The 23330-nt window shown below is 43.5% G+C and overlaps 1 protein-coding gene across 9 annotated transcripts in view; it reads left to right on the top strand.

Annotated features, from left to right (window-relative positions):
- Window positions 1–12746, top strand: part of fat1a (FAT atypical cadherin 1a) — a 75164-nt gene extending 62418 nt beyond the window's left edge. For 3 of the 9 annotated variants that reach the window (XM_037079084.1, XM_037079000.1, XM_037079252.1), the window contains 12 exons: window positions 32–229; window positions 935–1531; window positions 2138–2360; window positions 2462–2593; window positions 3105–3262; window positions 4101–4569; window positions 5331–5484; window positions 5875–5985; window positions 6118–6758; window positions 7711–7848; window positions 9634–9669; window positions 11110–12746. In XM_037079084.1, the coding sequence (XP_036934979.1) occupies window positions 32–229; window positions 935–1531; window positions 2138–2360; window positions 2462–2593; window positions 3105–3262; window positions 4101–4569; window positions 5331–5484; window positions 5875–5985; window positions 6118–6758; window positions 7711–7848; window positions 9634–9669; window positions 11110–11774 (3522 nt within the window). In that variant the 3' untranslated portion in view covers window positions 11775–12746. The other 6 variants (XM_037079167.1, XM_037079333.1, XR_005071567.1 and 3 more) reach the window with 5 other exon arrangements.
- The last annotated feature ends 10584 nt before the right edge of the window (window positions 12747–23330 follow it).

Here is a 23330-nt window from a genome sequence, read left to right on the forward strand (position 1 = left end):
ATATTAAACCCGCCTCTCTCGTATCCCACAGGAGAACCGACCAAAAGGCACAAGTGTTCTTCAACTCACCGTAACCGACCGGGACGCTTCCCACAACGGCCCACCTTTCACCTTTGCCATCGTGGATGGGAACGAGGGCGATGCTTTCCACATCAATCAGCAGGGAGCTCTAGTGGCTGTGGGGGCGCTCAATAGGAAAAGTAAAGAACACTACCTACTTCAAGCACAGGTGAGTCACAGCACCGAGGAGAACCGGAGTTGAGAGGTGGTATTGATTGAACCGTCAAGCCACAGCAACCTGATCTATTTGTCTTCCCTCTGTTCTCCCTCTGTACCCTCACTCTCTCTCGCTCTCACTAGTTCCCATCTGTTTTTCTTTCTCAACTAGTCAATGTTCGTGTCTGCGTATATGTATTCTAAAAAAAGCCTCTCACCATCTAAAACAACTGTATGTGAGGTGCTGAATTGAAATAAGCTCCAGAGTGCATCTCACAGGAGAATCATAAATCAAAGACATTTGCTTTGAGTTGGCGTTATCACGTGTGTTGCTGGGTGTTGATGTGTCACAACAGAGGAAAGAACAGAGGAGGAAAAAAAAAAAACGAGTGGGCAGATGGGATATGAAATGTAAGTGTGATGTCTTGTTACACACGAGAGGCACACTCAGATTTGAGTCAGAGTTGGGTTTTTATTTTTTTTCTTGCAGAGCTGATGACCATCTGTGTGAAAGTGTGAATGTTAAAAAGCGTGATCTGTAGATGGATTGGTTGGCTTTGGTATCAAATGCACCTTCAGTGTGTAGATGCTGTCAACTCTGGGTTATCAGGGAAAGAGCTTGATTGCCCTCTGCTGTTGGAAAAAAATCATGCCTGCAGATGAAACCTTACAGTGCACAGCAAGTCTTTAATGCATGTGTCTCCTTCATCACATTTAGGTGTCAGACAGCGGCAAACCTCAACTAATTTCCAGCGCTTTCATCAGCGTACGCATAATTGAGGAGAGCGTCTTCCCTCCTGCAATCCTTCCTTTGGACATCTTCGTGACCACCACCGGTGATGAATACCCCGGCGGCGTCCTGGGTAAGATCCACGCCACGGACCAGGACATCTACGACACTCTCACCTACAGCCTCGCCCCTTCTTCTTCCTCCTCCTCGGATGAGAGTGGTGCAGTCTTCTCAGTGTCCGGCTCCGATGGTAAAGTCATTGCCCTGCGACCACTCGATGTGGGCCACTACCCTCTCAATGTGACGGTGACTGATGGGCGCTTCACCACAGCCGCTGATGTCACCGTGCATGTCAGGCAAGCAGCTCGTCAGGCTCTGGACAACTCGATTGCAGTGCGCTTTGCAAATATCGCCCCTGAAGAGTTTATCGGAGACTACTGGCGAAATTTCCAGCGGGCACTGAGGAACATCGCTGGAGTTCGGAGGAGTGAAGTGCAGTTAGTGAGCCTGCAGCCTTCAGAGCAAGGAGATCTGGATGTGCTGTTGACTCTGGAGAGATCAGGCAGCCCCTACCAGTCTCAGGAGGTACGAGCAGCCATGAGAAAACTTTCAAGATGTACATTTATAGCTGTTGTTTTGTGGTTGAGGCCAAAGATGTCACGATTCTCTGTTTTGGGCTGCAGCTAACAACCATAAATTCAGTAATCCTTCAGACTATCAAGTTTTTCCAGTTTTAGACAATTGTTCACATTGCCATGTGCAGATTATTTTGTGGAATTGTTTTGTCTATAAAATTTAAGAACAATTGTGAAAAAAATGCCCATTTCAACTCCATATCTTCCAATCCCCTCTTTTGTTTTTAGTCCAAATTCCTCAATAGTTTTCTGTCATATACGTCAAAGATAAACATAGAAAATTAATTAGACATTTTTTTCACAACATTTCAGTCCTCAGATCTGCATCAGGTAAATTGAAGAGGCGGACAACAAGATATTTTGGTTCTTGTACAGAGAAATCATTTTAGCTCTGCCCATGAATGTTTGGCATATTTTCTTGATAAACGACTGCCACCATTTTTCATTTATCAAGATGGTTGCTGATTGATTTTCTGTCATTTGATTAATGGACTAATTTTGACAGTAAAATCCCCTTTATTGAATCTTTCTGCCTTCATGTTTCAATCTTCCTCAGGTCGTCTTCCGTAAGCTGAACTCCTCAGCAGCCGTGATCGAGGAGATGACGGGGGTTCGGATCGTGCGGGTGGTGCAGAAGCTGTGCACGGGTCTGGACTGCCCGTTGCATTTCTGCGACGAGGTCGTCTCCCTGGATAAGACCGTCATGTCCACTCACAGCACGGCTCGCCTCAGCTTCGTTACCCCGCGACACCTGAGGACCGCGACCTGCCAGTGTGAAGGTAGAGTGATCATACCTCATGTTCACGCAGACAGATGCACATTTGCACATTAAATGCCTGTTATAAAGCCCTGTTCTGAGTACAAATGTGTTTGTATTCAGGTGGCAGATGTCCTGTAGTGAACAACCTGTGTGAGAGCAGCCCCTGTCCTGAGGGTATGGAGTGTGTGGCTGATCCCAGAGAGACTATCTACAGTTGTGTGTGTCCGGAGGGCAAGAAGGGCAAATGCTCTGGTAAGACCACCCACCTCTCAGTCTGTGTACCCTTCCCCCAACCTCCTTCTATATGTAGTGAGGAAGAAAGTAATGTAAAGATGAAGTCAATGTTTTGTTGATTTGTTTGTTTTAAAGGGATAGTTAATCCTAAAATCAAAAATACATAACCCTCCTCTTATCTGTAGTGCTATTTATCAAATATATATATATATATATATATATATATATATCTATATATATATATATATATATATATATATATATATATATATATAGTTTGGTGTGAGTTGTTGGCCAAAAAGATGTCTGCTTACTCTCAAATATAATGGATGGCACTAGATAGCAAGGATTGATGCTGTGTTTCCACAAGCTGAGCGCCATCTAGTTCCATTATATTTGAAACAATCTGAATTGATAAGTATCACTACATGCAAGGAAAAAAAAATATGTATGTTTGATTTTGGGTTGGACTGTCCCTTTAAGATTTAGTCCCATCTTTTCTTAATACTTGTCTGTTATCTCACGTCAGATGGCCACTCGCTGACGTTCAGCGGCAGCGGCTACGTGAAATACCATCTGATGGAGAACGAGAACAAGGAGTTGATGAAACTGTCTCTGAGGCTGAGGACCTTCTCCAGCCACGCTACAGTCATGTACGCTAAAGGAACCGACTACAGCATCCTCGAGGTGTGTGTGAAAACATATCAGCCCGGCCTTATCACTCAGTCATAACAATACATTTCACTTCTATTCCTTCCGCCTCTTCATAAACTGAAATTTCATATATCATAAACCACATTTATAATATTCGAGACAGGCTCTGCAGTTCTTTGCTGTTTACCATATCAGAAGGGCTTAATAATCACATAACTGACCCCGGCACCATGTGCACTAAGACGCTATGCTGAGGGGTTCAAAAAGCCATTTTTAAAACCCGGTTCACATGAGGGACTATGGGAATGTGGTGGTGCCTTGAAAAAAATCACACACAAGAGCTATTTTAGTGCTGGGAGGGAAACAGAAAGCAGTTTTCCACACATTCCTTTCAGAGTCTGTCTGGTGTAGCGCTCTGCAGACCAGACTTTAGACTCAAACCTGGCCAGCTAAGAGGCAGCTATTGTTGATCAGACTGCCATGCAAGGCTTTTAATACCTCCAAACTGTTACATGTTTTATTTGGAGCAAGGAACAGAAGTTATCACATTTTCCTGTTAAGCTAGGACTGTGCGATATTATCGAGAGGAATTTGTTTGCCCCTTATCAAGATAATAAATAATGTGATAGTGATAATAAATTGATGCACTCTGTTTTCTGATAGGGAGTGATTTATGATAGTGTCAGACGTTGATTTATAACAGCGACTTGATGATTTTATCACAATTTCTCCGCCCAAGTTTTTAATCTAGTGCAGTGTTAATCAAAAAGGGAAACAGAGCAAAAGTAATGAGATGAATAACCTTCTGAAGTATGATATATGCTGAGTGTTGATCATATTCCAACTCTTGTGTTTTATCCCTCTGAAACAGATTGTGAACGGCCGCCTGCAGTACAAGTTCGACTGCGGCAGTGGCCCCGGCCTCGTGTCAGTCCACAGCGCTCAGGTTAACGACGGGGAGTGGCACACCGTCTCTCTGGAGGTGGACGGTAATTATGCCAAGCTTGTGCTGGATCGGGTGCACGCCGCCTCAGGCACTGCACCGGGCACCCTGCGAACCCTTAACCTTGACAACAGCATTTACTTTGGTGGCCACGTACGCCAGCACGCCACGGGCCGCCACGGACGCAGCCTGCCCGTCACCAACGGTCTCCGCGGCTGCATGGAGGCCATCGCCCTGAATGGCCAGGAGCTGCCTCTGAACACCAAAGCTCACCGCGCCCACGCTGTGCTGGAGGACATCGTGGATGTGGCCCCGGGCTGTGCACTCGCACCTGCTGAGAGTTGTTCCAGCAACCCCTGCACCAACGGAGGGAGCTGCACCTCGCTGCCTAATGGAGGTACGTAACGTCCGGCTCAGCTCGCTGCACTCACTCGGATTGTCACTGGAGCCGCTGAAGTTGAATTTGATGTGTACTTTATTAGTATGCCATGCTTGTACTTAAGCACTTGCACATTTCCATAGATCTCGGTGAGATAAAGGAGAATTTTCTGCCCCAAATTCCTCACTTGATCATGTGTTGTCTTAACTGCTAATCAAACATGGATTGCGTCCAGCTCAAGCAGTGAACCCATCTTTTATTCAGGACAGGCTATTAGAGACAGGGACCTTTTATCATAGTTGTGTAAGAACAGTGTTGCTGTTCTGTGTTAATTTGCAGTTAATATTCTTTTGCTAATAATGCAAACTCAACACTTCTGCATCTGTTTCGCATTAAAAACCTGCCAGAGGTTCAGGGGGCGTAATCCCTCACCGTCCCTGGAAGGCTTTTTAGTAAAACATCTGCAGGACGTGTTGAATTTCAGTTACATCAGCTCAATTTAAAGCAAGAAGAAACAGTTTGGTAAGCATATTGTGACGCCGTCATTGTACTGCTGGAATTAATGTAAATTATGCAGAATTTATCAAGCGAGCCATTAAAAGTAATAGTCCCAGTAATTTGTTTTTTATCCCCCTGGCTTTTATGCCTGGCTGACCTGTTTACCACCCCGGCTGCCCCCCCAACGCCCTGTTGTTGTTTCCAGACTGACTTTGGTTTGAGAATGTACAATAGTTTAAAGGTGGCCACTTGCTCAGAGTTTCTGTCGTCTTATTCCTCAGGCTACTTCTGCAAGTGTCCTGCGTCGTTCATGGGGACGCACTGTGAAATTGGCATAAGCCCTTGTGCATCCAACCCCTGCCTGTACGGAGGCACCTGCGTACCTCGTGCAGATGACTTCTACTGCCAGTGCAGAGGGCAGTACTCTGGACAAAGGTAGCGCAACTTTTTCTTCTCAGGCTCGATTATGAATAGAAACAGTTGTCTGCAAGCATTGATGCCATGTTGGTAGAAACATTTTGCGTGTTTGACGCAAAATGATAATTTCACTTAATACCCATCATTTTACTTCTGATATTAACATACTACTTGATACTACTTACAATAACTGTTGAGTTGTGATATTCATAGTCTGAGCCTGAACCTGCATTTCACAAGTCTGTGGGAGTTTGTAGAGCGGTAATCTGCATTCATGAATTATTACTTGACACGTTGGAATATCCTGCAGCAACATAAAACTGACGTTTGTAATTTTCAATTCACTATGGAACATTGAACCTTTCACACTGCAAAACCACGTCTCTTGTAAACTTGTTTTAAATTCAGATGCCAGTTGGGGCCGTACTGCAGAGACAACCCCTGCAAGAACAGTGGAAAGTGTATCGACAGTCTGGATGGGCCAGTGTGTGAGTGTGAAGCAGGCTTCCAGGGAGACAGGTAAGCCACGTTCCAGGTTAATCCATGAGGTGAACTGTCTGAATTATTAAATATCTGATTTCTTGCATCAACAGTTAATAACATGCAGCATTTCACCTTCACCCACCATTAAAATCCAATATATTTGTTCAGGTGCCTGAGCGATGTCGATGAGTGCATCAAGAACCCCTGTGGTAACGGAGGCCAGTGCCAGAACACGTACGGCTCCTACAAGTGTAACTGCTCGCTGGGTTTCAGCGGGCAGATGTGCGAACTCCACGCCGAGGTCCGCAACGAGTTTGTCTCCACCTCCTGGAACATCGGCCTGGAGGAGGTGATTGGCATTGTGGTCTTTGTCTCTGGCATCTTCATCATGGTCCTCCTCTTCATCATCATCCGCAAGAGGGCCTGCCGCGGCAGGTCAAAGGACGATGACGACAAACAGCTCGGCGGTTCAAACGTGCCTCACTCCTTTCTCCAGAGACCTTACTTTGACGCCAAACTCAACAAGAACATCTATTCAGACATCCCGCCGCAGGTCCCTGTGAGGCCCATCTCCTACACTCCCAGCATTCCAAGCGACTCGAGAAACAACCTGGACAGGAATTCATTTGAGGGCTCGGCCATCCCAGAGCATCCGGAGTTCAGCACCTTCAACCCAGACTCTGTGCACGGACACCGCAAGACCGTGGCTGTTTGTAGCGTAGCACCCAATCTCCCCCCTCCCCCTCCCTCCAACTCAGTCTCAGACAGTGACTCCATCCAGAAGCCAAACTGGGACTATGATTATGACGGTAAGTCTGTTCCTCTGTGGCAGCATTAGTTACCTGTTCCTATGCCGGAGGTGCATTTAGTTCCAAATAACTTCTATCAAGATATTTCCTGCATTTAAATCATTTAATGCTGTCCACAGCATGTTCTTTGTGTTGCAGGAGCCCAGTAGCGTGGGTGGCCTTAAGTAATCCTGAGCATGAACCTATACCGGAGACTGGATAAATTAATTATCATTTGCTTTCAGTAGAGCCCAACTGTGATGATATTTAGTGAAATTCTGGTAACACTATTTTTACGGGTCTATAATTTCCTGATTATTTCCTGGAGGTTTTTGTGGAAAGGATGTAATTTGGTCCTAATTATAGGGCAAACAGAGGCAGTGTTTAATCAGTAAACTTCCAGTTCACTCATTCCAATTACTTGCTAGTTTAACCTGTAAATGTTTGTACAGGCAATTTAAAATATATGCACAAATAAAGTGTCCCAGAATAAAATAAGTAATAAATCAATATTCAAGGGTTTAAATACAGCATTTTTTTCGCTCTGGAAATCAACAAATGCTAAAAAAAAAAAAAAAAAAAGTCAACATAACCAACTAAATTCTACTTAAAATAGCCAAACTTTGTCTCTTTTTTTTCCCAATAATTGGTACTAAATTATGGAGTTCTTTCCAGGAAACTTGCCAGGAAGTTGTTAGGAAATAATGGACCCTTAAAATAAAGTTAAAATAAAGAAAATAAATTCCATGTAAATTGTTGCGGTTTTACATCAGTGAAGAGTTTTGCCTCAAGCATACAATTAAGAGTACAGCTCATTGAACATGAATTTCATTGTATTATGTGATTTTTGTCATTACGACACAAAAATATACATGATTGAAATGGATTATCAACCATTTGAATTTAGAAAACCCCATAAAAATCCATGTACTGTAGGTTAACACCAAAAATAAAACTGTGCCTCCTCTTCCAGCTAAAGTGGTGGACTTGGACCCGTGCCTGACCAAGAAGCCCATGGAGGACAGTGCCTGTCACCCCTACAACACCAGGGGCAGCATGTCTGAGGTCCAGTCCCTCAGCTCCTTCCAGTCAGAGTCCTGCGATGATAACGGTATGCTGCCATTCAGCTCGTTCAGTCGCTCTCTCTCAGTCACAAACTAACAAGTTAGCTAGGTTTGAGAAATGCCATATTTGATAACATTTTGCACCTGTGATGAGCTTCTTTTCTTTTGTGCGATCAGCCTGCAGGTTTTTTTTGCGACAGTTATCTTTGCCTTGTTGATTTCTCTGCTAACACTGTTTCTCTGCATGCTCGGCCTTGATGCCTCAAATGGTGACTCTTGGGTCACATGTTCTTTTCTCTTTCTTTTTGCTCCGGGGGCTTCAGCTCCCATATGGATCAAATCAGTCCACAGATCCAGAACAAGGTTTTAAATAGGGGGTCCAGCCTGTAAGTCCTCAATCACTACCGGTACAGACGGAAGCAATCACAACAACTTGTGCTGTGTAATTCTCCTGGGATTATATGTTTTTTTTTCTTATTTTAAAAAAAGCATTCTGACCCTGTTCTCTATTCAGCTGGCTCTCAGACTATCTGTGTTCAAAAGGAGTTTGATGACTTCCCCAGAAAGCAGTTATGTTCTGTTTGAAAATCACTCACAAGGTCGTTGACTTTGACAGCTGTCTGTATTTTCATTTGGTTTATTTAAAAGCATGCTTTTTCTTCTTTTCCTTTTTTTGTTTCTCCATTTTTTTGTAGCTACAAACAGATGTTTAAAGCAAACATCGAGGATCATATCGCCATGGTATACACGTGTTTTATTTTATGTTCTGCCTTTTCCTCTTCATATCGTACCTATTACCCCCGTGTCATTACAGTCATCTTGATGGGGATTGTGCTCCTTACAAGTCATCAAAACCTTCATCATTACCTTGAAAATGAGAAGGAATCCTGAATTGAATCACAAATTGAACATTTTCTAAACGAGTCGGTTATACTTCCTCGGGTTTGTTGTCTAAATGCACACAGGGTTTTCTCTGTGTTGGGGTTGGCATAGCGCTTATCTCCGGGGAATTTCACTGATTCTTCCATCTGTACTGTCGATGGCACCCCGTAGCATCTCAGTATGTTGTTGTTGTGTGTTATCTTTCACAAACAAAACCCGACACCCTCCCCCTCCCGACACTGCCGCCTTCCACCATTGTCTTGTGCCAGCCATGAACCACCCTGACATACCAAATGACAAAAAAAAAAAAAAAAAAAAATCCAGCACTACGACAGAAGCATTTGTGGGAAGTGTCGACTGTGTTGGCGTCATTCCCGCTACCATGAACTCCATGTGTGTGCTTGTGTTATTTCCAAGTATTCAGAGCATTTGTGCTAATGCTAGCTCTCTCCCACCCACTCTCCTCTGCTCTGCCTCTCACAAGCCTCCACAGTGACAGTAATCCACCTTGTCAACTGTGTTGTTGACACTGTGGAAGGAGAAGGTACTCTTTTATTGCTTCCATCTGCCAGTAGTTTTGTCCTCGGTGTTGGGATGTGAAGTGCAGGTTATAGAGCTGCCATTATCTTCCACTGACAAACCTCAGCCAACCCTGCTGTGCTCCCGCCAATTAAAAAGATATGCAAATACCAAATTAAACAGGCGCAGAAATGTTGCCTTCAAGTCTCAGTATTGATCTTTGCCAACTTTTGAACACGCACCTCGAGAAGTCTGTGTAAGAAAATGGCAAACCTGTTGTGCATTAATGAACCTGTCACACTCTTTTATCATCATTTCAGTGATTCATTGTCCTCATTTCATTCGTGTTCTCAGCCGATTGTTCTCTCCTCTCAGGTTTTAACTTGACTTGTTCTTTTCTCCTTCTCTCCTCCTTCTCGCCTCATATAAAGAGTCTTTTTTGGCTCATGATCTCAAGAACCCAAGAGGTGACTTTTTACATCTTTGTTTGCCTGATGTTCACTGGTGTCCCCTCCCCTGATCCCACCCTCTAACTCTTAACCACTAACCATGGAGTTTAATGAGGAGGAGCGGGTTAAATCTCCTCTGTAAGGCCAAGTCGGTGTGACACCGAGCGCTTTCTGCCTCAGTGGCTTTGTAAGGTGTTCTGTCAGACTTTCTGAGATATTTTTAATCCCAAAAACATTCCCATGCATGTCTTTGATGCTGTGACAACATTAAAAAAATGTTAATCCGACTGTTACATGATTAAATTCTGCTCAGTAACTAACTGGAAATGTGACTTGACTGGATGGAAGTTTGTGTTTGTGTGTCCGTGCTGCTGCTGTCAAATGAATAGTTCACCCAAAAATTTTAATTCAGTCATTATCTACTCAATCGCATGCTGATGGAAAGTTGGCTGAAAGTTTTTTAGTCCAACAAACAGCATACAAGTAGATGGGGGCTAAAAAAAGAAACATAGAATGTGTCCAGCTCATCTGGCACATGAAGATACCAAACTGATTTGAAAAGACATTATTTACACCCTCCTTTCAGCCGAAAGATTCACTGTAGCTGCTAAGCTAAAAGAGTTAGCATGCAGCAGGTCTGAAGAGGTTGCACTAGCTTGATGAAGAAAACATGATGACTGAATTTAAATTTTTAAGAGTTGGTTCAGGATTTACAGTAGCTTTTTTCCAAAACACTTGAAACCCCTTAAATGTACTGTGTGTAACAGTGGTTTGGTTAACCCTAAATTTTAAAGATATAATTTGTTTGGTGATGTGGTACAGGTAAGGAAAAGTCTGACTTTGAGTCGCCCTGAAACAGAAGTTAGAGTTTCTACATTTTCTTATTTGACACATTCACCAGTGATACAGAATATATAGGCAAGGCATTATGACTACAGGGTATTACATCAGTATCTAAAGATTTATGTAGGTCGCTTAAAGCAGCTCTATGGAGCTTCAGTGTCACACTTTCTAAATTACTGTTAGCTAGTGTCTGTAACGTTTTGCCTCAAATGTTATTTGAGTAAAGTTTTGGATAGATTCTTAAAACAAGGGGGAAAAGAGAGATTTTGCTGTAAAAGATAGAAAAAAACATTTTTTTTTTGTTTTCCCAGTTTGTTGGCATATAGCAAGAAACCTGAACAAAGACACAAGGAGACAGAACTAGATGTTTGTTTCATGTCTTTGTGTTTTTAAGTCTGTGAATGTGTCTGCAGTGTGTTTAAAATCAACCTCACTCAGTGGTGTGAATTTCAGTGTGTTTATTAATGAACAACTCATTGCGGTGGTGTAACATTGTATTGTGTTCCTGTTGCATGGTGTGGCCTTTTAATATTAACATGATGGTGATTGTTAATCGTTGTACTGAATGTGAGCAGCACACTAATGATTGTGTTTGTACTTTTCTCTCTCAAACAGGATATCACTGGGACACATCTGATTGGATGCCAAGTGTTCAACTTCCTGGAATCCAGGAGTTTCCACAGTATGAGGTTGTGGAGTCGCCCGCCCCTCTGTACAGTGACCCTAGTGCCATCGACACCGACTATTATCCCGGCGGCTTCGACATTGAAAGCGACTTCCCTCCGCCGCCCGAGGATTTCCATGCAAACGACGACCTGCCGCCGCCACCTTTGCCAGACTACGACTCACTGCGACACCCAGGCAAAGATCTGGACAGGGCTGCAGCCGGTCCAGGCTCTCCTGGGGTCCGCCAGCGCCCGGCCCTGCCCCAGCTCTACAGCCTTAACCAGTACCTGCCACAGCACTCCTACTCAAGCGACGCAGGTGACACCGAGGGGCAGGGCGCTGCTTCCACTTCAGCTACGACCACCCCGGCTTCTACCCTGGGCACCGGTGGCTACAGAGGGGGCTACCCTTTAGGTTGTAGTCGGGACTTTGACTCCTCAGCGCTGGACAACATGTCCATGTCTCTGTACACGTCCACAGCCTCTTGCTCGGACATGTCGGCGTGCTGCGAGGAGTCCGAGGTGATGATAAGCGACTACGAGAGCGGTGACGAGGGCCACTTCGAGCGTCTGGTCATACCGGGGCTGGACTCCCAACAGCACACTGAAGTCTGACACTGGATCCAAACAAAAGTGCCTGAACCCACAGCTACACCTAATGTTAGCCCGCCAAACACCGACCACACTAAACACGCACAGTATGTGTACATAGCAGACACACACAAACACACACACACACACACACACACATACACACACAAACACACATCAACACACATGATGGATTGAGTCCAAACAGCGGGGTTGTTGAGACTGGTTGTGAAGGCCAATCGGCTGAGAAGATCTCCTGAAGCTATATCTGAGACTCTGTAGCATGGTAACATCTGCTCAGTCCAACTCCCGCCCCTTTGAGTCAGCGGTGCCATTGCTTTAAGTCGCTGCCATCATACACAAGAAGTGGATCATCTGAAGGAACAACATGTTAACGTACAACAGGAAGCGCATCATGAAAAAAAAAATAAAGAATATTTCACCACAACATCTTTGTTTCTATAAATAAAACCAAGCAAAATGTTTTTATACAAGTCCTCATTTTCAATGTAAATTTAAATGTACAGTTTTGATTTCAAAGTTTACTAGGTTTTGTAGATATTCTATGCTTTTATTTTCAACAAAAAAAAAAAGAGTTAAATGGTGTGACATTATCAGCCTTACTGTGCTTACATTCACGAAAAAAGAAACATGAAAAAAAGAAGAAAAGTGCGTGGCTTTTCTGAACACAGTGTACTCGTAAAAAGTTTATCGTCTCCTGCTCATTTCAAAAAGGGTCTTCAATGAACGACTGCATATTCTCGTGTTGTTGTTTTTTTTATTTGTTTGTTTGTAAATTTTGACTTTGAAACCTCTTTATTTTTCCACCAAGAAAATGGGACCCAATATATTTATAGTGCAGAGTTATCCATGGACACGTGACTTTTTCAGGTGTCTATGTGTGTGTGAGCAATGCTATGGTCTTGTTAAGGTTTTTATTGAATACTGCCACAAGCTCACGCTTTCCTACTGGCAATAAATTATTCCTAAAAAATATCTCCGCTGTCCGCGTGCAATTATTTCCTCACAAGATTTATGAGCAGGAACAAGTTGTTGTTGTGAGGAGTTATGTGGTGACTGTAATTATTGTTTGTGCAGAAAGAAGATGAGAAATGTCCAGAAGGCTTAAATATTAATGGATACTTAAAAGAAGTCACTTTTTCTTTAGTTGTCTTAATGCTGCACTTGTTTCCAAGTGTATTTCTTCATTTATCTCTGCTTCATTACCCATACAGAGATCAAGTGGAGCTGGTGTGATTTGTCAAACAGCAAATCAATCTGCAAAAATGGCAAATATTCACTGTTTTAGATTCAAAATGTGAAATTTTGCTTGTTTTCTTCGTCTCATAGTGAACAAGACTTATGGGTTTTGAAGCGTTGTCGTACGTGTTGATGTATTCACATTTTTCAACTCAAGAAGATGGAAATGTTTCACTGTTTATATCAATCAAAAACTTATAGATAGTTGATTAAAATATCTGACGTTTTAATGAGAAAACAGTTTACTGAATATTAGAGCAAATTATTTGGCAAACCAATCAGTAATGAAAATTCATTTTAGTTATCAGTTGCAGCCCTACAGTCACGTATGACGTGATTAATTACATCTTTTTTTTGTTTGTTTGTTTGAACCACAAAGACACAAGGTGATCTAATCCAGCTACATAAATAAATCTATCAAAACAAAAAAGAAGAAACTTTTTTTCCTGGTTTAACTTCAGGTTCAGCTTTTTAATTGTATCTTGAGTACAACACTGGTTACGGTGAGGAGATGGAGATGATCTGAGTTCTTGTTAAAAACACCTGGTCTTGTCGGCAGAAACGCTGCAGGAAATGTTCCTTAAAAACGTCCCTTGGTGTCACGGTTGTAAATGCTGAAACACAGCGGTTGATCGACAAAAATATCCAGTGGTTTCAAAAGCCATCCTAAGCTGGGGTCACTGGCTCGGCAGCCTTCTCACCTGTAACTGCACCACCGTCCTCTCCACCCGATAAGAACGTTAGGAACATGATGTGATTGAAGAAATGTCCATCCCGTCCAATTCTGCAGCAATAAAATGCATTTCACTTACAGTGAAATGTTATTTCACTGTAATCAAGCCTCTGTGATCAAGCCTCAGTGGAAATTGATTTTAACAAAGCTTCAGAACACGGGGGGGGACTGTTGAACTCTCCATCACATCTCGCCTCTCCTCAGTCTGACAGCTCGGTGTCACCTCCCTCCTCTGACTGCCTGTAGCTGCTTGTATCAATAAACCCTGGTTGTCTCGCACAGGGCCGATAAACTAACATGACCCCGACACCTCCAGGCCACGGCCCACCAGAACAGTACCTCTGTTGTGTGTTTTGTCTCGGTGCACAGCTCCACACGGGACCGACTGCTCTTCCTGCTGGGCTCTGTGGTGGACTGACGGTGACCTCTTGACCTTCAGTCACAACAGCAGAATCACTCCTCGTCTGACGACCGACAGTAAGACGGCGCGCCCCACAGTCTCTGATGAATCAGATCATGTCAGCATCACGATGACTGCATGATGGTGATGAACCACACGGCAGCAGAGTTTGTGCGTGCAAAATAAGAGCTGATCATTGCAGACCTGAGGGCTTAATTCCTATTAAGTCATTAAAGGATAAGTTCACCCAAAAATGAATGATTCACTCGTCCCCGAGCTGACAGAAAGTCAGGTGAAGATTCATAATCCACAAAACATTTATGGAGCTTTTACAACAAAACTGCATTCTCCTAAAGAACTGACAGCAACTGTTTCCTCAGTTTCTAGTACTCTGTCCAGCCTGCAGTTATTCATTTAAAGGAATAATTCAACATTTTGGCAAATATGCAAGAAATATTGTCTCTCCCAGCAAGAAACCAATGGATACTCCAGAAGCAACTGGTCCACGACAAGACATAGTCTGGCACACAGCCCCTGTTAAAGTAGCTTCAGAGGTGCCAGCAGGGAGGGGCTGTTACATCTGGTCAGAGCCAGTGAGAGCAGAGCTTCCCCTGTTTCCTATCTGTTCGAAATGAATCCGAGGGTTTTCCTGGATCCAGCTGCATGTTATCAGTGAGACTGGAATAAATCTTCTCCTCTCACTCTTCATAATACATGTGGATCTTACAGGCAACAGACTCTAAAGTTATCCTGGTGAAGTCGTAACTGATCCATGAAGCTTCAGTAAATGATATATTAAACCAAAAACAAGAGTCATCAGCTCCTTTAAAAAAAACATGCCTCTTTAGTGAAATTTTAAGCCTCATTAGTTATCTAGTGATTCTGTTTTATTTTGACAGGTTTCATCCTCGTGTGTGGTGTTGTGGTACTTCCTGTCTTGTTTGCCCTCCCTTGTGATTGTCCTGATCAGTTTCACCTGTCTCTGATTAGCCTCCTGTGTATTTAATCCATGTGTTGTGAGTTTGTCTGTGTTTGTTCTTGTGTTTCATCCGAGTTCTCTGCTCTTTATTCCATTTGATCTCGGTTGAGTTGTCAAAGAGTTTGGCCTTTTTTGGGTTTCCCCTCTGCCTGTGTTTTTAGTTTGTTGTGACCTGTCTGTGTTTGACCAGCTTTTCATTAAAGCTCACTTTTTATTCCACCATTTTCCTGCCTGGAAACTGTGTTCAGGTCCTTTTTTTTGGTAATTATGCTGCATTCCAGGGCAAGTTGGAGCATCACTTAACTCACAGTGTGTCTGTAGAATAAAGACAATGTGTTTCTCTGCATTTTTCCACCCTCAAAGGAGGCTTTTTCTTAGGAAGCGGACAATTACTTGCAGATTTAAATACCCTTTCGTAAGCAGCGTTTGGGTGTCTCGTTTGGAACGAAACAGCTCCTCAGTCTCAGCAGAATGAAACGTATAATCCAAACTCTAGAAAACGAAGCACTCATGTGCTGCTTAATCTCATGCTTGGTGGATCCAATTAACTCTGGGAAATGGCACCAGGTGTTTTTTCCATTAAACAAATTAAGATTTCTCATACCTATTAATGCATTATTCATATTATGGAATCATGAGTGCGTTTGCGTGGGGGAAAGGGAGGTGTTCTGCTTCTAGGGTTTCGCTTTTACTGGGGGGGGGGGCTGCTCTGTAATACCGCGTGACAACCACAAGATGGCGGCACACGACTACAAGAGCAAGCAGAAGGAGGACAAAACTGGAGAAACAGAGAAACAGGAGCAGCCTCATCACTCAGAGATCCTTCTGGCACAACGATGGAACACAAATAAGCACATTCATGGATAAAAAAACAACAACCTACACAGTCATTATGGGATGTAAACACGTCATTATTGCCCCAACATTGCTCATTCTGCTGCTTGTATGATCTCCTCTGCCCATAAAAAGCCTCATGTAGGATGTATAAAAAGGGTCATGCACCTTCTATATATGCCATTCACGCACTTCATCAGAACTGCTCCCGCAGAAAGTGATAGCTATCAGCGTAATCCAGAATTTCTGACAGTGGGATTAGTTTTTCATCAATCACGACTCCGGCTATGATTCCCTGTTTGCACAGAGTGTGAGCGCAGGGCCGTTAATAAATGCAAGTGGAGGTTCCCACGTACAGTATGCAAATATCATATACCTCAAATATCAAGTCAGATCAATCAGAGGTGTGAGAGAGGGAGGCGGAGGGATGTCATTAACTAGAGGCTATCGTGCTGTTTAAACATGTCGACAGACAGCGTTGACCGTCTGCACTGTCACTCAGTAGAGTTACACTGAGAACCCTCTGAGAGCCACAAGCAGGATGGAGCAACATTTGACAGAGAAACGAAAGGGTACAAGGACTTAATTAAAGGAGCACTTCAACATTTTTTTTTCAAATGAAGATCAGTTCATCACAAGGAAACCCTGAGTAAGGCTGAGATGCCACCGTGATGTCAGGAGGGGTCGTCGGCTCGGAGGACGCTGTTGTCAGTTCACACAATTCAGATTTGGAGAAGTTCTAACGCCCTTTTTGCATTTCTTTAACTCCTAGTTCTGAACTCTAGTTGCCAACATTTCTCCATGAACTGACTGTGTTCAGTGACTTGGAGAGAGCAGCATCGCATTAATCAATAAATCATCAGCTGGACTGCTGCGAACGTGTCTACAGAGCTCCAGATGACCATATGCTCACACCCAGTGTCAGCTCAAGAAACTCCCTTTTCATCTGTTTCACTTTATTTCAACATTCATTTTCCAATTTAAAGTGAATAATTATTCTATAGATGAATTCCTCTACATCTTATATCAGGTAAACCATTCAAAAGCACTTGGATGAGCTTTAGAATGTCCCAGACTATTTAGCTTTTTGGAAACTGATGGTCCAAAAATATATATTTATTCATTTAATCTCAATCACAACCTAAGGATTTCTAAAAACACCCTGTAGACTTTGGTCACACACAGCTGTCTTTCTAGGCTGTTTGAAGCAGCAATACAAAAATGAGCACACGGCATCTTTTAACAACATTTGGGGCTGGCTTGGCTGCGTACCAATGAAAACTGTTAGCGACACAAATGTTTAATAGGAAAACCTGTGTGGCAGACTGGAGGCGGAGAGTTTGAGAGATCTAACAAAAGCATGACCAGGAGATCTAGGTAAGTATTTTGGGAGTTTTAGCCACTAAATGTGAGAGTATCTAAGCCTTTGCTGCTTCAATTTTTATCCTTTATTGTTTGACATGTCTCGTGCGAATCCCCAAACTTCATCCAAATTAAAAATTAAAGACCGGATCATTTGGTTTTACAAACACGAAAAAGAACCTAAACTATGAACAACATGAAAAACAAATAAAAAAAGTCCCCTCGACAGAATACAGTTTCTCAAGGGGGCCGAGACGCCACAGAATAAATAAACCCAAACAACCCCCCCCCCCAAAAAAAAGAAATTGTCTGTCGCTGTTCGTCTCACAGTCGTCGGTGATTGTACGTACCGCTGTGCGTGAGAAACCGTGTGTGTGCGTGAGACAGACAGACGCACACACGCAGAGACCACTGACCCCAATAATCCTCTTTTTCTACCACCATACACATCTCTTTTTCCTGGGTGGAGCTCCGCCGCTGTTGTCATGGCAATGGGCCAAGAGGAAGAGGAGGAGGAGGAGGAAGAGAAGATGGTGTGTGTGTGTGTGTGTGTGTATGTGTGTATGTGTGTGTTTGTGTGCGTGTGTGTGTGTGTGTGTGTGTGTGTGTGGGTGGTTGGGGGGGGCAACAGCAGATAAAAGCAAACACTCTGTGTTTCTCTGTGGGATGTAGTGATGACCAGTGAAGCAGCAGAGACATGCCGGGGCTGTGTCGAGACCGCGCTCATTACATTACTTCTGTCTCCTCTCCTTCATGTTGCTGACAGCTCCCCTCAAATGAGAGGCAGGAATGTGTGTGTGTGTGTGTGTGTGTGTGTGTGTGTGTGTGTGTAGGGCGGGGGTCCTCTCGGCACCCTCCTGTCCTCATCACGTGTGAATCTGCCCTTTCCCTCCCCCACACGCAGCACTTCTCTCCCACTCTCCTTTTCCCGCTCTCACCCTTCCCCTTATTCATCCTCCTCCTCCGACGCCGCCGCCCCCCCGCCACAAAACTCATAACGGCTCTCTGGAACCTGTTTCTCTGATCGGCGTGATGAAAACAGGCGAGAGCGACTGTACAATCTCCCCTCCGTCTCCCTTCTCTCTTCAGTCCTCTCTCTTTTACCTAGCTCATGAAGTGAAGGAGCCTCTCAGGAGGTATTTTAAAGAAGATAACGCGCCGCCATTTCATCGTTTTTTTTTTTTCCTCATCCGTCAGTCTGACTCACTGCAAATTCTGAAGATGCTTAATTGGCACAAAACAGGAAAAAAAAGTGAGCGCGTCTCATCTCTTGCCTCTGAGTTCCTCTGAACACCGAAGAAGAAGACGAAGAAGCCAAAAAAACAACGATGCGGCGCAAAGCAGGCGTTTTACTCGGGCTGCATCTTTTTCCACAGCCTTATCCTGTTTGCTCTTTAAAACCGTTTCAGCAAATGTGAACCCTTGTAGCGGCGGGATGCTTTCCTAAAAGCATGCGAGTCAAAACAAAACACAGTATCCCCCGCAGATACGTCTCCCTCCCTCTCAGAAGCCTGTTCATATCTTGTCTCGGGGCTGAGTTACATGTTCCTATGCTTGCTCCTCTGCCGTGGAAATTACTGATTTATAAAACAGGCTTCAATTATCCATTAGATAAAAGTCTCATTGCTCTGGATGCTTATAAAGGCACGGCAGGGAAAACAGTGAATCATGGGCTCCAACGAGGGATATGAGAACTCTTAGCTACTGTCTCAAGAAATCAGTACTGTCAGTCGTTTGTTTGAGTTAATCATTTATAAAAATGGAAACTTAAAGGAGGAATTGTACGGTTTCTCATTGCTTCGCTGTGATAGCATCCTTGCACTTCCGCAGCAGACGTGACATTTGTGGCGCCAGCTGACGGGGTCGGCGCTGTAATTTGATTGATGTAATATCTGTGTGGGCGGAGAACCGACTATAGTTCATGATATCACTTCAATTCCAACAGAGGCACGCGCAAGCAAACCAGCTGGTTGCTTTGCGCCATCTGTGGTTTGAGCTCTCCTGACGCTGCTCTTTGACTCTCCACGTCGCCGTCGTGATTAAGAGTCAGAGTAGCGTACGAGTGCTCGAGGTTCGAGGTCGCGGGACTGCTGGTCGCGGGGAGTGTCGACAGTCTGGCCATTTTGTGGTGGGGCGGAATGTGAGAAGAGCTCAAACACTGACAGACAGATAATTAGGAAGAATGGAAAATGCATGCAACCGTTTCCATCACGGCCACACTCGGTGATTTCACAAAGGCTGCAGCTCATTAGGCAGACGCACTCCGCGAGTGAAGGAGAGCTCATGAGCTACAGTTCAGGGGTGGAATTTCTCAGAGATCACCGAGAAAATAAAAAAAAGGCATCTGATGTTGTTTGCAAACTATTTACTTTTTACTCATAAAATGATGATGTTATGAGTGTCTTGGGCGGCAGCGCGGCGATGCAGCTGTTAGCGCTGTCACCTGGCAGCGAGAGGCTCCCTGTGTGGGCTTCCTCCGTCCCAACACACGCAGGTTAGGTCACTTGGCAACTCTAAAATTGCTCGTAGGTGTGAATGTGAGCGTGAACGGTTGTCTGTCACTGTGTGTCAGCTCTGTGATTGACTGGCGACCTGTCCGGGGCAGACCCCCGCCGCTCCGCTCCAGCTAGATGGATAATGGGATGGAAATGTTTGGCTTATATCTGAGAGAGAGCAGGCGGGGTTAGAGATTGTGGCCATGTGGATGTTAACACTGAGGTAAATGCAGCATTAACATTTATTGCCAGTTATGTTCATTAACTACAGTCTATTTTTGTTTGTAGTTTCAGTTGTATACTAGCTTATATTCAATGTTTCTTCTCCCACTACATTCTTGTTTGTGGCGGCTGTAAATCCTACATGAGCTGTGATTACTGCTCCTCAGGACACACACTCAACAGGATACACAATCAAGCACTGGTAACATGTCGCCCCTGTTAGATGGTGATTGCAGCACATGTGTGTAGGAATGGGAATTGTTAAGATTATATGGATGACTGCGCCGTTATTGATTCTTTTTATCAGTCCGATTCTTTATTGATTTCTGATAAACGTGTGTTTAGCTAGCTGTTGCAAAGGCTTGTCATCATCCAACATGGATATTCAAACAGGATTCGTGGGGTTTTCTTAGTCGAAGATAAAATCATTTCTGGAATTTGAGCCAATTTTGCGTTATGATTTGTTTGTCATCTTGCATTGAACGTTTGAATGGTTTTTAACAGTCATTACCAACCAGCACTGTCAAAGCATTTGACAACTTTGTATGTGTCCAGTCCTACACACCATACTGACATTTCTACAGATGGCATTTGTAAGCGTCACACCAGCCATGATTGTGGCAACAAAATTGGGTGTTTTAAACAATAACTTGGGACAACATGATCTTTTCCTAACCTTAACCAGACTCAGATCAGCACAGTGTTGTCACACCTTAGAATAGTAAATTGAACCTAAAGAAATGTAATGTTGCGACGTAAAGACATGAGTTAAAACATATTCATGGTTTGTATACTTCCAAGGTTTATTCTGTGACTGGGTTGGTGGTCAAAGCCACATTTCGGACCGTATTTTAGGGCAGATGTATGAGTCTGATGTCATCGATGTCAGAGGGATACAATGCTGACGGATCGGACAATTTGGAACCAGTTCTCAACAGATCCAGTTGTGTCTGGGGCACTAACACTAACACAGTGCTAACATTAGCGAGCTGGCTTAACTCTGACAAACTCGACATCGCGGTGACTTTCCCCCAAATAGTTGTAAACCGTGATAAATGCTACGTGGGCTTGCTGTAAAAACACATCTTGTATCAAAGTTTGCAGGGCCACGGGGCTGCGATGTGCTCCAGTTAGTGGTGCACCACATAGATTGTGAGCTGTCATGACTCAGCAAGTGTCGAAATAACACGAATCAAAAGTGCCTGAAGGGAATCATCGCCGAGCCTACAGGCCTTAAAATATCAGTCAACCGCTGCCATGAGAGCAGAAGGCCCCGAGCAGCTTGGAAGCTGTTTTTGAAAATATGTCCAAAAAAGTTATTATCAAAAAAAAAAAAAACCCAACAACTGCAGTTTCATTATAGATTCTTGACAACATAATAGCGAAAATAATTGCATGAATCAGTAACTGTTAGATGTCACTTGTTAATTCATACTAACAGACATCTCTGTTTACAGTATTCACGAGTCGAGGCTGCGTAAACACTCACACAGTTCCTGACTCACAATGGATGAAACAGGATTTAAGTTCAACTAACAACATTTATCACTTTTCTAAGAAAAAAAGACATATAATATAAACTTTCCTTTTTTTTTTTAACACCATCATTTTCTGTTATTTACCCTACGACAAAGATGTTAGTCACAGGCCATTTCTACATTCATCCAACTCTAATGAAGCAGCTCAAAATGTTCCGCTCGTTCTGCTGATGCTGCTCAAGCGTCTTTTATCATCCGACTAAAAGGAAATAACGTCTGAAAAATTTGCTTCCCTCGTCCGCTGTTCCCTTACAATATGTCTCACTAACTGCTGTAATTATTCAAAATGAGTCCAAGCACTTTATTTTGACAAACAGCAGAGAAACACTGTAATGTGTTTTTAAGAGCACCACAGATGACGCTGTGCGCTGATCAATGTCTGCTCACAGAGGAACAGGCTGACCTACAATGTAATACGGAGGGACGGATGGGGCGGGATAATGATCGCATGAATGCAGTTAACAAATTATTCATAATAATGCGCTGTTTGTGCCTTAAATTAGATGGCATAAGGCGACGAGAGGGTGGATAAAGGAAGAGTTCAAAAGGCAGCTCAGGACTATTACGGCGAGTGATTTGGTGATGTTACTGTGTCGCGACGTAATAATGTCGTGAGGGACAGAAACACAGATCAGTGCTTGATCACTGTTTTATACAACACTTGCAAATCAGGGAAGCATGCACAAACAAAAGAGAGAACTTTGGAAAGGTTACAAGAGTTCAGTTTGTTCAAACTACGTGTTTTTACTCCGAAGTTGCACGTCTAACTACGTAGAAGAGTCAACTTTGTGACGGTAGCAAGATTCAAACACTCATATTAAATTTTGGAACATTTATTTATAGATTTCGGTTGGAAAAGCCAAATAGGTCGTAGCTTTTCAGAAGCTATGTTTTTTTGGCTCTTGGTGGGTCGGGTTTAAGCACCAACAGCTGCAGACGACTTGGTGGGTACTTTAACGAGGCCAAGGAGACGGACAAAGCATACACATATTCTGTAGGAGGAGGAAGAAGAAGAAGAAGAAGACTTTTTTTTATCTTGTCTCAAAACAGAGGTGGGGATTAACTGATCTGACACTGATGAAAGCTACACAAATCAGTCTTATTTGTTACGGGTCCAGTGAGATGTAATGATTATTGTTAAATGGCCTACAGAGATCTGTCAATTTGAATCTATAACGTTGTGTGTTGGCTGTTAGCGGTCTGCCGATAAGTCACAAACAAACTGGAGCAAAATCTGCATCGCGTTTTCCTCAAAATACACAAATATGCAAGTGAATTAGAGCAGTGACGGGTCAGGGAGGAGTGGCACATGGGCGAGACAGATAGATAGAAATGTGGGCACCGTTCTGTCTGTAGTCTCTCTCTAAAACGTGACATTCGGAAAGGATGCTTATAGGTAATGTACAGATTAAAAATAAACTGTCAGATGAGAGTCTTCACCCTTTTATTATGACAACCTGTCATTTTATCAGAATGCTGCAGAAGTGTATGAGTATATGTGTGTGTGTGTGTGTGTGTATGTGTGTGGGGGTGGATGGGTGACCCATTTATTGTGAACATCATTAACTAACAATAGCATAATCACCATTCTTTGTATGGAAATTCCAGCCATTCTCAGGGATGCTGTGGCACAACTGTTTTTAATTCTCTGTGATAATACGTCTGCACAGTGGGAAGGCGAGTGGGCTTTCACTGACCCCTTAATTACACACGCTATAATGAATTCTTTGTTAAATAATGACAAAGAGGAAAAAAAA

The sequence above is a fragment of the Acanthopagrus latus genome, chromosome 1 (genome assembly GCF_904848185.1).
Source record: "Acanthopagrus latus isolate v.2019 chromosome 1, fAcaLat1.1, whole genome shotgun sequence".
NCBI classification, from domain to species: domain Eukaryota; kingdom Metazoa; phylum Chordata; class Actinopteri; order Spariformes; family Sparidae; genus Acanthopagrus; species Acanthopagrus latus.